The following is a 13,030-nucleotide window of genomic DNA, read 5'->3' as shown; positions in this document are numbered from 1 at the left end:
AGACAACAATGGAATGGAATAACTTTGTTAACTCTGAGATCAGAAAACACTTCTCTGTTTATTCAGTCTGCTTTGCAAAAAAGACACAAGCTCAAGAGAAAAAAAAATCCATGAAAAGCTTCACTGGCAGAGCCCACAGTGCAACCCGCAATCTTAAATCTAACAAGAAATATAATCGCACCGGGGACATAATTGCATCAGGCTTCTGACTAAATATGTTTGATGGATTTTAACTGGAGTCTGTTATCGTTTAGTGGCGTGCTTCGAAAATATTTGCAGAAAGTGGAATTCCCTCTGGCAACAGAGATCAGAGTGGAGGATGCTCCCCCCACACACACAACCCCCCCCCCCCCCCCCCACCTCCACCCCCCCTCCACACACACACACACACACACACACACACACACACGCCTCACCGGCATTAGCGGCCGGTTTGTGTATACTGTATTTGGTAGTGTTTAGAGTTTGTCAGTGTCGGTTTGGCAGCTTTTGCTGCTCAATAGCTAGCTCTCCTTAAAGCAGGAGCCTTTTGCCCCCTACTGGCTGTGACTCAGTGTGCCAGTGTCTAGCCAAAAGTGAGCAATGCTACTGGAATGTTTCATTTGCTGCTCGGGACAGTTTTGTGCCATGGCTGTTCCTCCTCACAGAGAAAAAAAAAAATGTGGTATTACCCTAAGGGAGTCAGAGTGAAAGTTTCCACCCTTAACTTGTGTTACGTTAACAAGTCTGTCAGGCTTGTTCAGATAAAATGTGAGATTTACAATGAGGATGTTCTGTCTCATGAATTGCTTTGAGGGGAAAAAAAAAAACCCTTTCTTGGACAGAGCTCCAGAAATGAATTACGACAGTTATTATTGCCTTCCATTTAGACGGCTTTGATATGTTTAGTTTAGCAGTCATCTGCATTGTGAAGTCAGAGCATAAAACTGTAAAACTCACTGAGGACTAATTTGAATTGATTGATGACCTGTCCTGCGTTGTCCGTGTGAGAGCTTTGCCATGACAATGGATTTTAAAAATTGCATTTAATGCCTCTTTTGGCAAGTATGACTGTATTATGTTTAGACAAATAGAAACAGAGTAATTTTTCAGGCCTATGCCAACTGTGGCAAAGTGATGATTTCATTACTGAATATGAACTGCAGAACGAATAGGATTGTCCGTCTAAGCTCTTTGTCAAAAACGAAACAGATTTTGATTCAAGGTTTTCAGTTATTAGAAATGACAGCACATTATTTTTAATTGTTTGAGACACAGACAGAGACACACTTTCCTACTGCTGAAGAAAACCTCAGATGCAAAGCAAATCAGAACTCTCTGGCTACAAAATGAACATTTTATTTTGAAATGTGCTGATGCTGTGCTTTGGTTTGACAGTATGGAACTGTTTGTGACTTGTATTCTGAAAACCTTTCATTAACATAAGACAGAGGGCACTTGGAGGACTCGATCAACTTGATCTGCATTGGTATGTGCACAATTAGCAATTTTGTTCCAGCTTAAACCATGCAAACATGCTACAGGTATATCAAAAATAGTTAAACATTTTTCAAAATCCACTTTGGATCTCAATGCAGACATACAGTAAGTTGAGAAACAAAAGACATATATGTGCATATTAAAACTTATTCATGAAGCTACTTATCTAATTCCTCTCCATGATTTATCATACGATTCTTACATCAAAAAACAAAAAAAACCAAAAACAAAAAACCAAAAACTAATGAAAACAAAACAACGCATTGGTTTACACTCAGCTCTTGAACTTTGGCATTTAAAAACAATCATACAGTCTTTAATTGTTAAAATATTTATTTTACCCATCCTTATCTGTTATTTATTTCTTTGGAACTTTGCTTTAATTTTAGACACCGACGAATTCCCTCTGTGTGAATACACTTCAGAAACATTAACATTTGCCATCCAACCTCGGAGATTGACTTTTGGTGCTTTCCTCTTTCACCACAGTTTATTGGAGACGTTTCACTGTCCTGCTTGACCGACTTCTCAAGACTTTCTCAAAGAGTTCCTCTAAACATGGGGAAAAAAAACATCACATGGCATTTTCCAGTTACAAAATCACATATTCTATTTATATTCGGTCTTGACTCTTTGTACAGGACATGGCTGGTTTTAATATGGTTGAGTACAGAGTCAAGGCACACGGATGAACAGTGAAAAATCAGGCAGAAAAGTATTACAAATCAACTGAAAAATGTCTGTACATAATGTGATTTTTTAATATATTTATACAGGATAGTTTAATAATTAAAGATTTTTACCGTTTTTCATAACCTGAGGGCTGGCCTGTGATGACAGAAGAGAGAACAATACATTACTTCATTTGTTCTGTGTTTCATGTTATAATGATATTTCTAAAAAAAACAGAAAATCTTTTTTGAATGGAAAAAAAAAGAGAACTTACCCTCATAGCAGACATGCGCCTCACCCCACCTTCAGGTTGGTCGCTCACGGTCTTGGGAGCTGAAAGAGATTACACCAGGGACAGCATTACAACTGGAGCTATTCACAGTTTTGGAAAGGACGACTTACACTCATAACGGAATAGTTCAGAGGCAAAGAGAGACACCCTTACGTAGCGGCTGTATAATTGAGCCAACAGCATGGACAACTCCATTAGTAGCCATCAGATCTGCCTCGATTGCTGGGACCCTGTTGATGTACATGGTGTAGTTACGCTGAAGAGAAAGAGAGTGCTATCATTTAGGAATCCATACAACACACCTTTACTCAGAGACACACTCACAGTCACTAATAACAGCGTACATACAAATAACCCTGGTAAACGAAAATCTTGTGAGATTCAGTGCGCTGTAAAAAGGGAAAAGTTATGGCGGATAAAAGTGCTCCTGCCTTAATCCCAAAAGGGAAAATATTCTCACTTCAAGATTACCAGAGGAAAGGAAAGACCGCAGACCACCTTAGGCGACTTCTTTTGCTCGTTTATAAGACAAACACAGCCGTGAAGAGATCCTGTTCCTTGGCAGAGGGCAGTGTAACTGGTACTCACCATACCCAGCTCCAGCTTGTCTCCCTGGAGAGTCTTGACTCTGGTATGTGAGGTCACTCCTCCGCTGACCAGGAACTCCTCGCCGATGTGATACTTCAGGACACCGGCCAGCTGCTGGGGGTCTCCTACGCAGAACGAAAGAAAAAAAACGCTGATGCTTTTGGCAGGATTTCCACCAAGATATCGCTCGACCTAAAACGTGATCCAAACATGTCGGGAGGGGGAGAAAATAAAACGGAAGCGGGGGTAACGGGGGATGTTACTCATGAGTCTGCTGCGTTCGGCTGCAGGCATGGCGCTGAAGGCTTCGTTGGTAGGCGCGAAGATGGTGTAGGCCCCTTGCTTATTCAACAGCTCCGTCATTCCGGCTGTCTGAATAGCCCCCACCAACGTGCTGAGGGCCAAAAAGAAGTTTGACAATGCAGATCATTAAAGGAGCATGCTCGTGACACACACACACACACACACACACACACACACACACACACACACACAAAAAAAAGACCTGACATCGTGACTGACAGCACCAGACTCCGCCCAGTCAATCTTAAATTGGAACATGTTAATCTGTGATTAAATAAAGTGTGAAAGAAAAGTGTCAAGCAGTCTTTGAATGTGGGTGGCAAATAACACAGCTGTGTATTCTCTTACAGCTCTTTACTTCACTGTTAAACCCATTAGACTTTTTTGGGAGTGTGTGTGGGGGGGGCTTTTTTTCCTCCTTTTCCTCAGAGTATTTATGGAGCCTTCAAAGTCCTTCAAAGAAATCTACTGAATGCAAACCAGAGTATTTCAACTCAGGCAACACCTGTGAAACATCAGCATTTGAACACCATGGTTATTTCATAACCTTACACTAGCTTTTGAACATGGGGTTTTTTCGTAACGTGACGCTCAATTTCATCTAAAAAAGAAAAAAGAAAAAAGAAAAAAACAACACCTCCTGCCGCCCCTGAGAACTAATTCAGATCTTTCCAGCAGACTGCATTTGCAAAGGATTATGGTCTCCTCACCTGAAACGATAGTCTGCCTTCAGAACATCCATTACCGTACCCATTGGAGGACTCAACACTTTATCAATAGTGAACATGGTTGCGAAACGGCCAGTCTTGTCATGGGCAGCAATGCAAGCGTTCTCAATGCACAGGTTCTGTAAGACAATAGCCCACAAGGTATACGGTTAGAGAGTGAGTGGTTTGCTATTCCTATCAGACATGCCTCTTCTTTTTTTTCTTTTTTCTTTGAGCCCTCCATTTCTCATAAGACGGATGGTGTAGAAGTGGTCTGGGAAAAAAGTTAGGGGGTGCGTTCCGGTGGCCTGTGAAGCCCATTACAAAGCCGAAACATGAGACCACGAGAAACTACGGATACCCCTACCAGCACCAGAATGAACATGGTGGGCAATGTAAGATGTAAAAGAGAGGATGAGAGTTACTGGAAGGACTGGACTATGCTTCTTGGCATGGTAGCCATCTATGTCTATCAGCACATTCATGGACACACACATACATATATACACACATAAATAAATACATATATACATACAAACATACATCCATACAAACATACTTGTGATAAAATGGAAGTTACAGCTGAAATTAAAAAAAACCAAAATGTGCAGCGCATGTCTAGTTTGATAAGATGCTGGGTATTTCATCATTGTTTCCTGTTTACATTGTACTCTATCTCTTTTAAAAGACTCACATTTCTGTACACAAAAACTCTGAGCTTCAAACCACCAAAGGTCTCCAGCTCTTGACCATGGTAAAGGCTCTTGGAGGAAAGTTTTTCCTTAAGAATGTGATTCTTCAGCAGATCCTTCAGGTCAGCTGTCATGACTGGGACGCCATCTGTGCATAAAAAAGAATCGTACAGTTCCAGTAAGTTGACTGCAGAGGAAGCAACATTGCCAAAAATGGGGTTTTTTTTTAAAAATTGTCCCAACCAAAAGTGAGGACTTTGCTAAGCCCATTACCTTTAAAAGCTTCATTCTGGGGAGCCAAGAGAGTGACAGCCTCCGAACCAGAAAGGTGAGCAGAAAGACCAGCCTCGGTAAAGAGTTTTGTTGCTGTCGTCAGAGCAGATCCCTCAGCGAGCTCCAGAAGGGTCTTAGCTTCAAGAGAAGCAAAACATATTAGACTGTTGTAGATGACATGGAATAATGAGAATAAGAATAAGAACAAAGATTCACTGAAGTGATTTGTTTGCTCCTAACAGCAAAGGGTGTGAGAATTTAGAAAGCAGGTACCTGAGTCTGGGATGAGAACCTCATTAATGTAGTGAATGACTCCATTGGTCCCAAGCTGGTCTTTGGATTTAATGATGGCTTTACCATTGAGAGTCATCTCATCTCCTTCACAACCCACCTCCAGCACAGTGCCTTGCAAAGTCTCCAGTGGAGTGCCAGACACAATGGACTCGGAGCAGTGCATGTTCTTCAGGATATGGTAGTTCAGCAGATCTTAGGAGATGAAAGATGAAAATGAATAAATAAATTACAATATTGCATATGACAAATGGACAATACTAATATCACTGAACTACTTTTGAAGTGCTTACCTTTAAGAGCAACGGGATCTCCCAAGATCCTGTTCAGAGTGTCTGGGGGGATCTTCTCAAAGGCCTCATTGGTTGGCGCAAAGATCGTGTAAGAACCTTCACTCTCCAGAAGGTTGGTTAGTCCAGCAGCTGCGATGGCAGTCTATAAATAAAAATGGATAAGTTCTTGTTATTACATTAAATCTATTCAAAGGTTCCTAATTCTGAATTGTGGCTCCATCCAAAGATTCTTCCTATCTTAACCAAAGGGAGTTTTTTAGCCTTGAAAAAGACAACAGGCTGACTAATGTCAGACACAGGCTGGCACGGTAGAGCTTACACGCAGAGTATCCAGATCATCGTCGGTGTCGATGAAGTTGTGGACGGTGTTGGTGATGGCCGTGATGACTCTGTCAACAACATGTACAATTCCATTGGTAGCGTGCTGGTCCGTCTTGACAAGGCGGGCACAGTTTACAGTTACAATCTAAAAAAAAAACAAAACAGAAACATAAAAACTTGAGAAAGAACCCAATTCAGAATATGCTTTTTTCTCCATGAGAGGCAAGAAAACAAGAAAATTCTGGTTGGACAACATGAAAGATGTATCGTTGATCTTCCATTTGTACTAGCCAAGCTACAAATAAGTATTCTAACCAGCACAGCTTTCAAAAGCTGGTGAAAAAAACCATAGCCTCATTTTTTGTGTTTTGTTGTTGAGAAATATGGATAAATCTGTCTAATTTACCGAAGTAAGACAATGGGGAAAATGTGGTTAGACTAAAACAAAAGATTTTAAACGATATCGTGAAACTTACAGTAACATTAGCTAAGCCACAAGTAAGTATGTTAACCACCATAGATCACAAAGAGTACTGAAAAACCACAGCAGACCCAGTTTCTTTCCTTTAGTTACTGGGAAATGTGAATAAATCGGATAAATAAATAAAACCAATGATGCTTACCCCGTTGGGGTAATGGTGAATATGGACGTCAAAGTCTTGGTACATGGAGGGGTAAGAGGAACCGTGCTTGAGGTCATCGGAGGTCAGGCGTCTGTTGACCATGTGGTAATGCAATGCGTTGAGAAGTTCAATGTTCACGTTGCTCACCAGGGCATCCAGGATTTCCTGCAGATTACGCATTATAACAATGGTTATCAAATCAAACAGATACTGCTAAGTAAAGCACCACATCCGTAAGCATGTCTGTTATCTGAGCACCAGTGTAATTTACCGTGGGAAGGGCAGCCCAAGCCTCATTACTGGGAGCAAAAAAGGTGAAGCTGCCAGGGCCTTCAATCTCCTCCTGAAGGTTAGCCCGCTCAGAGTACATCTTAGTGGTAGTGGCTCCGACCACACCCAAAGTGTTATAGATGTTAACCAAGGGCAGAGCTACAAAGAACAGGCAGAATGATCATTACTTATTTTCATATGCTCAAACCCAACAAATGTCCTTCAGAACACACTGTACTGGGCATTTTGTACCATGCACGGCACATGGTATGTTCCTACATAGTAATTACAGGAATAATGTGAATTATGATCACTGGACCATGACGACAGTTCATCAAGTTCACGGAAATGCAAACACACACTGAAAAACTTTTTTTTAAAACTTTTTTTCTTTTTTGAAATAAAGTTTCTCTTACCTGCTGGACAGCCCTTCTCTCCAACAACCTTTTCATAGCCTGGGCAGCACTCATAGCTGACAACTCTGTAAAAAAAAAAGTTTAAAGTCCCTGAGTTTATTGATGGCATAGGAACCACTGTTGACAGTACTGAGTGACCAGCACAGAACACAAACATAGGGTACATCTCCATTCTGTTCTTTTCAGATATTTCCATAATAAATCTGCTTCAGGCCTCAGCTGGTCTTGAAAGATGATAAAAGCCCATTTCCTTGGAGGGCAGAAAAATCCACAGAAACAGAACAGGCCTGGAGTTCTGAGGAAACTCCAGAGGAGAGACTATGGGACCACTACTGAAAAATTTGACTCTTGCCAACACAAACAAGAGAGAAACCTCCGAGGAAAGGTGTACTTTCAATGACCATTGAACATAAATTTCAGGCAGAGAAATAAAATAATCTCTTTTTCCGCAATGAGTTCAATCTTTACAAATGTTACCACATCAGTCTGTCCGTATCCCGGCCATTCAGCCACAAAATGTAGCCTCAAGGAACCATGGGATTGGTATGAATATATTTCCCTGGTTTGCAGACAGCTGGATGTTATGGAGAGATCCTGAGGATTAAAGGATAATCATGCCACATTATTCCGCAAGAGAGACAATAATATTAATAATTATAACGACTCTCTGATTTGGAGTGCAAGCGAATTTTCATTTCTTCCTGGGGAAGAAAAACTAGCTGTGTAGTCCCCCCCCCCCCCTCCTTCCTTTTTTAAATATGTTTTTGTTGTTGGTATTGTCACATATCTGCGACGAAAATGTAGAAAATCAAGATTAAGATTTACTATCTCATCAAACTGTCAAAAAACACTTGAAAAAGTGCCTAGGATAAGTCCCCTTCCAATCCTAGTTTTTGATTACTAATATCAAACCCAGTCTACCTGATTATTGAATAACTTAAATTATTTAAAACTCATGCAAGTCTATTTTCCACATCATGTCCTTTAATGTTCAGAGCATTAGAACAAAAATTATGTAGAATTTCTTTCAAAAGTTACATATTACTTTGTGTGGGCTATAACTAATCCATAATAATATGTGAGAAAAAGACAGAAAATCTGAGGTTAAGAGGTGAAGGCCAAACAAAGAGGACAATCATGACATTCATCATGAGGTAGCCTTGTAAAAGAAGAGAACTGGAAACCAGACTGAACTGATTATCAAAACAGATGGTAACTCAACTCCTATTTGTCTTCTGCCAGCATAAACAAAGATGGTAGCCATGGATTTCTGACAAAATAAACAGCTATGCTGCATACGTGAAGTGACGTGTACGCTTCATTTCCAAGTGGCATAACAAGCTGTCCTCCAGAAGTTCTTCTGAAGAAGCTTTTGACTCAGATGTTCACTCTATGCACTAAATAGATTTATGGGCCACAGAGTGTTTTTCTTTTTAAAAGTATCACCATTTGACAATGGAGTGGATGTCAGAGTTAATGATACAATTCCCAAGGCTAAGTTCAAATAGTCACTTAAGAGCTTCGGAAGCAAAACCAAATAAATGTCAGTGTTCACTTAAACAAGCTGGTTTGGATTTCCTCTGAATGAATGTCAGTATCCTTGAAGAAACCCACAAACATGAGCTTGGGTGACAAAGTCATCTTTCTGGAATTATCCCATGATGCAATGCCTCATCTGCAAGCACTCATTTTCCACACACACACACACACGCACACATGCACACACACGCACACACGCACACACACACACACACACACGCAAAGAAAAGAAGAAATGACTAATGCAACACATTTCTGAAATTAAAGAAAGAAAGAGAGTATGATGAGGGTTTACAGAGGGGTGGGGGTTGGGGTTGGGGTTGGGGTGGGGTGGTGGTGGTAGGGGGGGGGGGGGGTCACCAGTAAAGTGAAGCCTTATTGGTGTCCCCTCAAGTGACCTGGAAACACGCTGTTCCACCGCACTGACCATTATGAGCAGACAGCACAAAGATGGGCATTGTTCTCTAACCCCCCCACCCCACCCCTCCACCCACCCACCCTCCCACCCTCCGACTAGACATTTCTAACCCCCCTTGGAGGTTGTCTGTAAATCAAGTCAAATTCAAGCTGAATTAAGCATAACACTTTGTTTTCATAAGCCAGGTTGTGTCCATTTGGTACAGGTCACTTCATACTTTTTTTTTTTCTTTTTTCCTATTGCATGGAACTCACTGTGGAAAAGTCTTCAGTAACATATGAGTGATTTGCATGTGTTTGGGGATATTAGAACCTCAGCAGGATCCATTAAAGCCATCATTTCCTTCAAAAACATCCAAACACCCATAGCAACTCCGACTTCCTCTTTTACTTTCATGAGATTTGCAGGGAAAGAAACGCTCTTGAGTGAAGACGAAAATGAAAAAAAAAACAAGTCCTCCTCCTCTGTCTTGGACATGTACTATCCTCCCACAGTGCTAATATGCCTCTGTTACTTCAAAACCGGTAACACCGACATTCAGATAGCTCTGTACGCATCTTCTCTACGCGTTCCCCTCTTCACGTTTGCTTTTGTGACCCCAGTGATATAGATGTTTCTGGAATGTTAAACCCAGTAACGAATAACACTTTTCTCCCTGTGGGGACGTTAAAGTGGATGTCAGTCAAAACCAGGCTGCTGTGGTGGAGGTTGTCAATGCATTCTAAGCCTGTCTAGAGAGTCCCTGTGGAACTGCGAAGGCCTTTAAGGCAGGACCAAATAATCTGGGTTCCTGGCTTCCCGCTCAGGAGTCTCTCCGATGGTTAAACAATATAACCCCACAGCACCTTAAGGCTGCCATTAGCAAACACATGGTAGCCATTATTAATGTGGGTTCTCCTTTAGTCTGCTCTTCTCCGACAAACACGTGTTCAGTCAGATATCCGGCTATTGGTATATACAAAGATTTAAAAAGAAAAAGGAATATTAGTATTTTAGCAGTGGTATACAACACATGACATTTCAAAACTGGATTTACAACTGGAACAATCATTTAAACAAACTGTTTCTGTAATGAGAGCACAAAGGAAATCCAGTGAGTCAGTAAGGCGTTTATAGATGTTTGGATTGTGAAAAAAAGAGAGAGAGAGAGAGAGAGAGAGAGAGAGAGAAGAAGAGGAAGAAGAAGGAGAAGGAGAAGGAGAACAAGAAGAAATTGAAAGACTATGAGCCAAGTAGATGTTTTCAATAAATGACGACTATCTATTGAAGCAAGATGTTGTTAAAGCGCTTGAGAATTTTATCTTCGAGGAATAATAATGTTTTAAAATGCAGATCAGATATGGGTCTCTCGGTGGGCTCTCTGGCGAATACACCTGCAAACTATTAATCGCTATTGTTCAATATACTGTAAAGAGAAATCAAAGACACCAGATTACTGTCCTGGGGGTAGTCCACAAGGCAGGATCTCTCAATTAGCCAGATAACGTGGGCCAGAACTGCAGACAGTCCAATAAGAGAATTCCCTAGCTGTTCTACGATTGGTTGGTTTTCACTTTTGGTTTGACTTGCTCAAATTTCTGACTAACTGAAAAAAAACCTGATGTGTAGTCTGTTTTAGCCATAGATGACTCATCTTTAATCCTAATCTTCAAATAGTCTCGTGTATCTGTATTTAGTACAGTCTCAAAATTCAGTGAGGCAGATATTTACTTTTGCAAAGCATATTTGAAGAATAAGTAAATATATAACAGAAGATCAACAAATGTCTCCTCTTTAGGTTTTGAAATTACAGCACTGACATAATTAAAATGATAATAGTTCTATAAAACACGAAACTGCTGGGAAAAATTAAGTAGCTGAGGTGGAGCACTTGTTATGACAAAACTGGCCTCTTTTGAGTTCTGTAAACAGCATACCACATTTTGTGCAAACCTCAAAGTGTTTAACTCATCAACGAGATACTTCTCCAGGATTTTTTTTTTAAGTTTTCATAAGGAAAAAAAACTCATTACTGCAGCTCAGTACCCTACAGGGTATTAGTAAGCGGCATCCCCCGTGAAGAAGAGACAGTTATTTTCAAGACAATTTCTCTATATCAGCTAACTAACCTGCTGTGAGAAGTGATGTTATCAAAGCATGTTAATAATAGTCTTTCTCCACCATAATATTGAAAACAGACCTCTGCCAAAAGTCACTTTTTACAGGAACGAGCAATTATGGTCAGCTACCGTGCTTTTAAACCTGACATTTAGAAATCGTTTAGCTGTGTTCGATGTTATTTTCAAACGTTTACTTCCACCACATACAAGGAGTAGTTTTCTGTTAAAAAAAAAAATTACTAATTCGCAACGATCAGGTACAATACTTAGCTGGCAAAAACTAATAATACATCAAGCAGTAATACTTTCGAGTTCCCCAAAAGCAGCCAGGTCCCACAGCTAACTTGGATATCCTGTGAGCGTTTTCTTACTAGGAGGCATCGGAAAATAAACTGCACTTTACTGAAAAAGGAAATTCCTTATTTACTTGAGACTGCTACAGTGCTTCAGCCTGATTGGGTATACGATTCCGGTCTGCAGCCAGCAGACCTGAATAAAGAAAAGCTGAATTCGTTTTTTTGTTTTTTTTTTTTTGTTTTTTTTTTCAGTGGAATTCTGTCGTGATGTGTGTGCAAGTAAGTGATGTCAGAGGAAACCTAATCCAAAGAACAGGAGAAATATTTTAATACAGTAATAGAGTAATTAACCCTACACAGAACGAAACGTTGACAATGACATCTATCAAGCTGACAAAAGCTGGCGATATTAACACTTAAACGGACTTTAAATGTGTTACTGAACATTTCAATATTTGGAATATGTAAGTTTTAACTCACGTTGGTCGACCGCATATTTTGCGGTGATACCATTGCTTGCAGTTGGTGAAGTACTTCTTGTCAGTACCTTGGATCATCTGCATAGCGCAGACATTGGGGCTAGAGTGGAGAAATCACGGTTAACAAACTTTTTATATGTGTCTACACAAATAAGACAAACCGCTAACTGACATTATGCCACTGCGGAAAGTTATGCAGAAATAAAGGAACAGGCTACTTTATAAATACACAGCTACAGTCTTCAGCAATAACTTGTCCCAATCCGAACAATTGAGAACATACGACAAATTGCATCACATTGCATGCAGCATTGGTAACACAAATCATTTGATCTGTGCTTGTACTTTACTGATTGAAACACTGCGCGAATAAGATAAAAGATGCACTCCACAGTAATCGATGCTTATTAACTTTCAATATCTATTCATCAGTATCATTGACCTTACCCATGTGGTCGTCCTCTTATTCTGCTATGCTGAAGAACTGACTGGTAAGGAGATTTTGCAGCAAAAACTGCCGCAATTAAAGTGATAGCTAATGCCAGCAAAGTTAAGTGCTTCATTTTGATCTTTTCCCGTAAACTACTCCGGCTCTCTTTCACGCTCCACTCAAGATCATCCGAAGTCTTCCCTGGAATAAATACTTAGACTCCTTTCTTCAGGGAGGGGCTTGAAACTTTCTGCTATATGACGTTCTCGTGCGGAATATTTGGACAGCCGTCAGTCCTTGTCCAAGCGCAGCGACATTTTTTATTAAGTACTTTAATAATATCCGTCTAATCCATTTAACATGTCTCATAATCTTTATTTTAAGACAAAAATTGAAATATTAGGGAATATGATACTTCATCCACCCATTCTTGAAGGAGGGACAATGCCATATCACTCTCTTTAAAATTCTGTGTTTTAGGCAGCGGTGAATGTAGAGTGCTTTAGTTCAGAGGCAGGAATGTTATTATAACTGGTGCCCAACCGCCCT

General features: G+C 40.4%; 1 protein-coding gene across 1 annotated transcript; it reads right to left on the bottom strand.

The window, feature by feature from the left end:
- Positions 1–1,782: 1,782 nt before the first annotated feature.
- tgfbi (transforming growth factor, beta-induced) lies at positions 1,783–12,614 on the bottom strand. Its single transcript, XM_030764963.1, has 17 exons — positions 12,499–12,614; positions 12,053–12,151; positions 7,221–7,285; positions 6,806–6,963; positions 6,535–6,699; positions 5,910–6,056; positions 5,591–5,732; positions 5,280–5,492; positions 5,007–5,144; positions 4,736–4,881; positions 4,045–4,181; positions 3,295–3,425; positions 3,032–3,156; positions 2,597–2,699; positions 2,426–2,484; positions 2,283–2,307; positions 1,783–2,031 (listed from the first exon to the last, which is right to left on the bottom strand). The coding sequence occupies exons 1-17, from the start codon at positions 12,612–12,614 to the stop codon at positions 1,970–1,972; spliced, it is 2,031 nt and encodes a 676-aa protein (XP_030620823.1). The 3' UTR covers positions 1,783–1,969.
- Positions 12,615–13,030: the final 416 nt, after the last annotated feature.

Source organism: Chanos chanos, chromosome 2 (genome assembly GCF_902362185.1).
Source record: "Chanos chanos chromosome 2, fChaCha1.1, whole genome shotgun sequence".
Taxonomy (NCBI): Eukaryota; Metazoa; Chordata; class Actinopteri; order Gonorynchiformes; family Chanidae; genus Chanos; species Chanos chanos.
The sequence above is the reverse complement of the archived record's forward strand: the minus strand, read 5'-3'. Positions and strand labels throughout refer to the sequence as shown.

What these genes read in the sequence shown, in the direction of transcription:
- tgfbi (XM_030764963.1), bottom strand. Translation starts at nt 12,614, where the DNA reads ATGAAGCACTTAACTTTGCTGGCATTAGCTATCACTTTAATTGCGGCA. An exon ending in GGTTCTCATCCCAGACTCAG is followed by an intron (nt 5,145 to 5,279) that starts GTACCTGCTTTC and finishes CTTCTCTTGAAG; the next exon opens with CTAAGACCCTTCTGGAGCTC. An exon ending in AAGGCAGACTATCGTTTCAG is followed by an intron (nt 3,426 to 4,044) that starts GTGAGGAGACCA and finishes TTTGGCCCTCAG; the next exon opens with CACGTTGGTGGGGGCTATTC.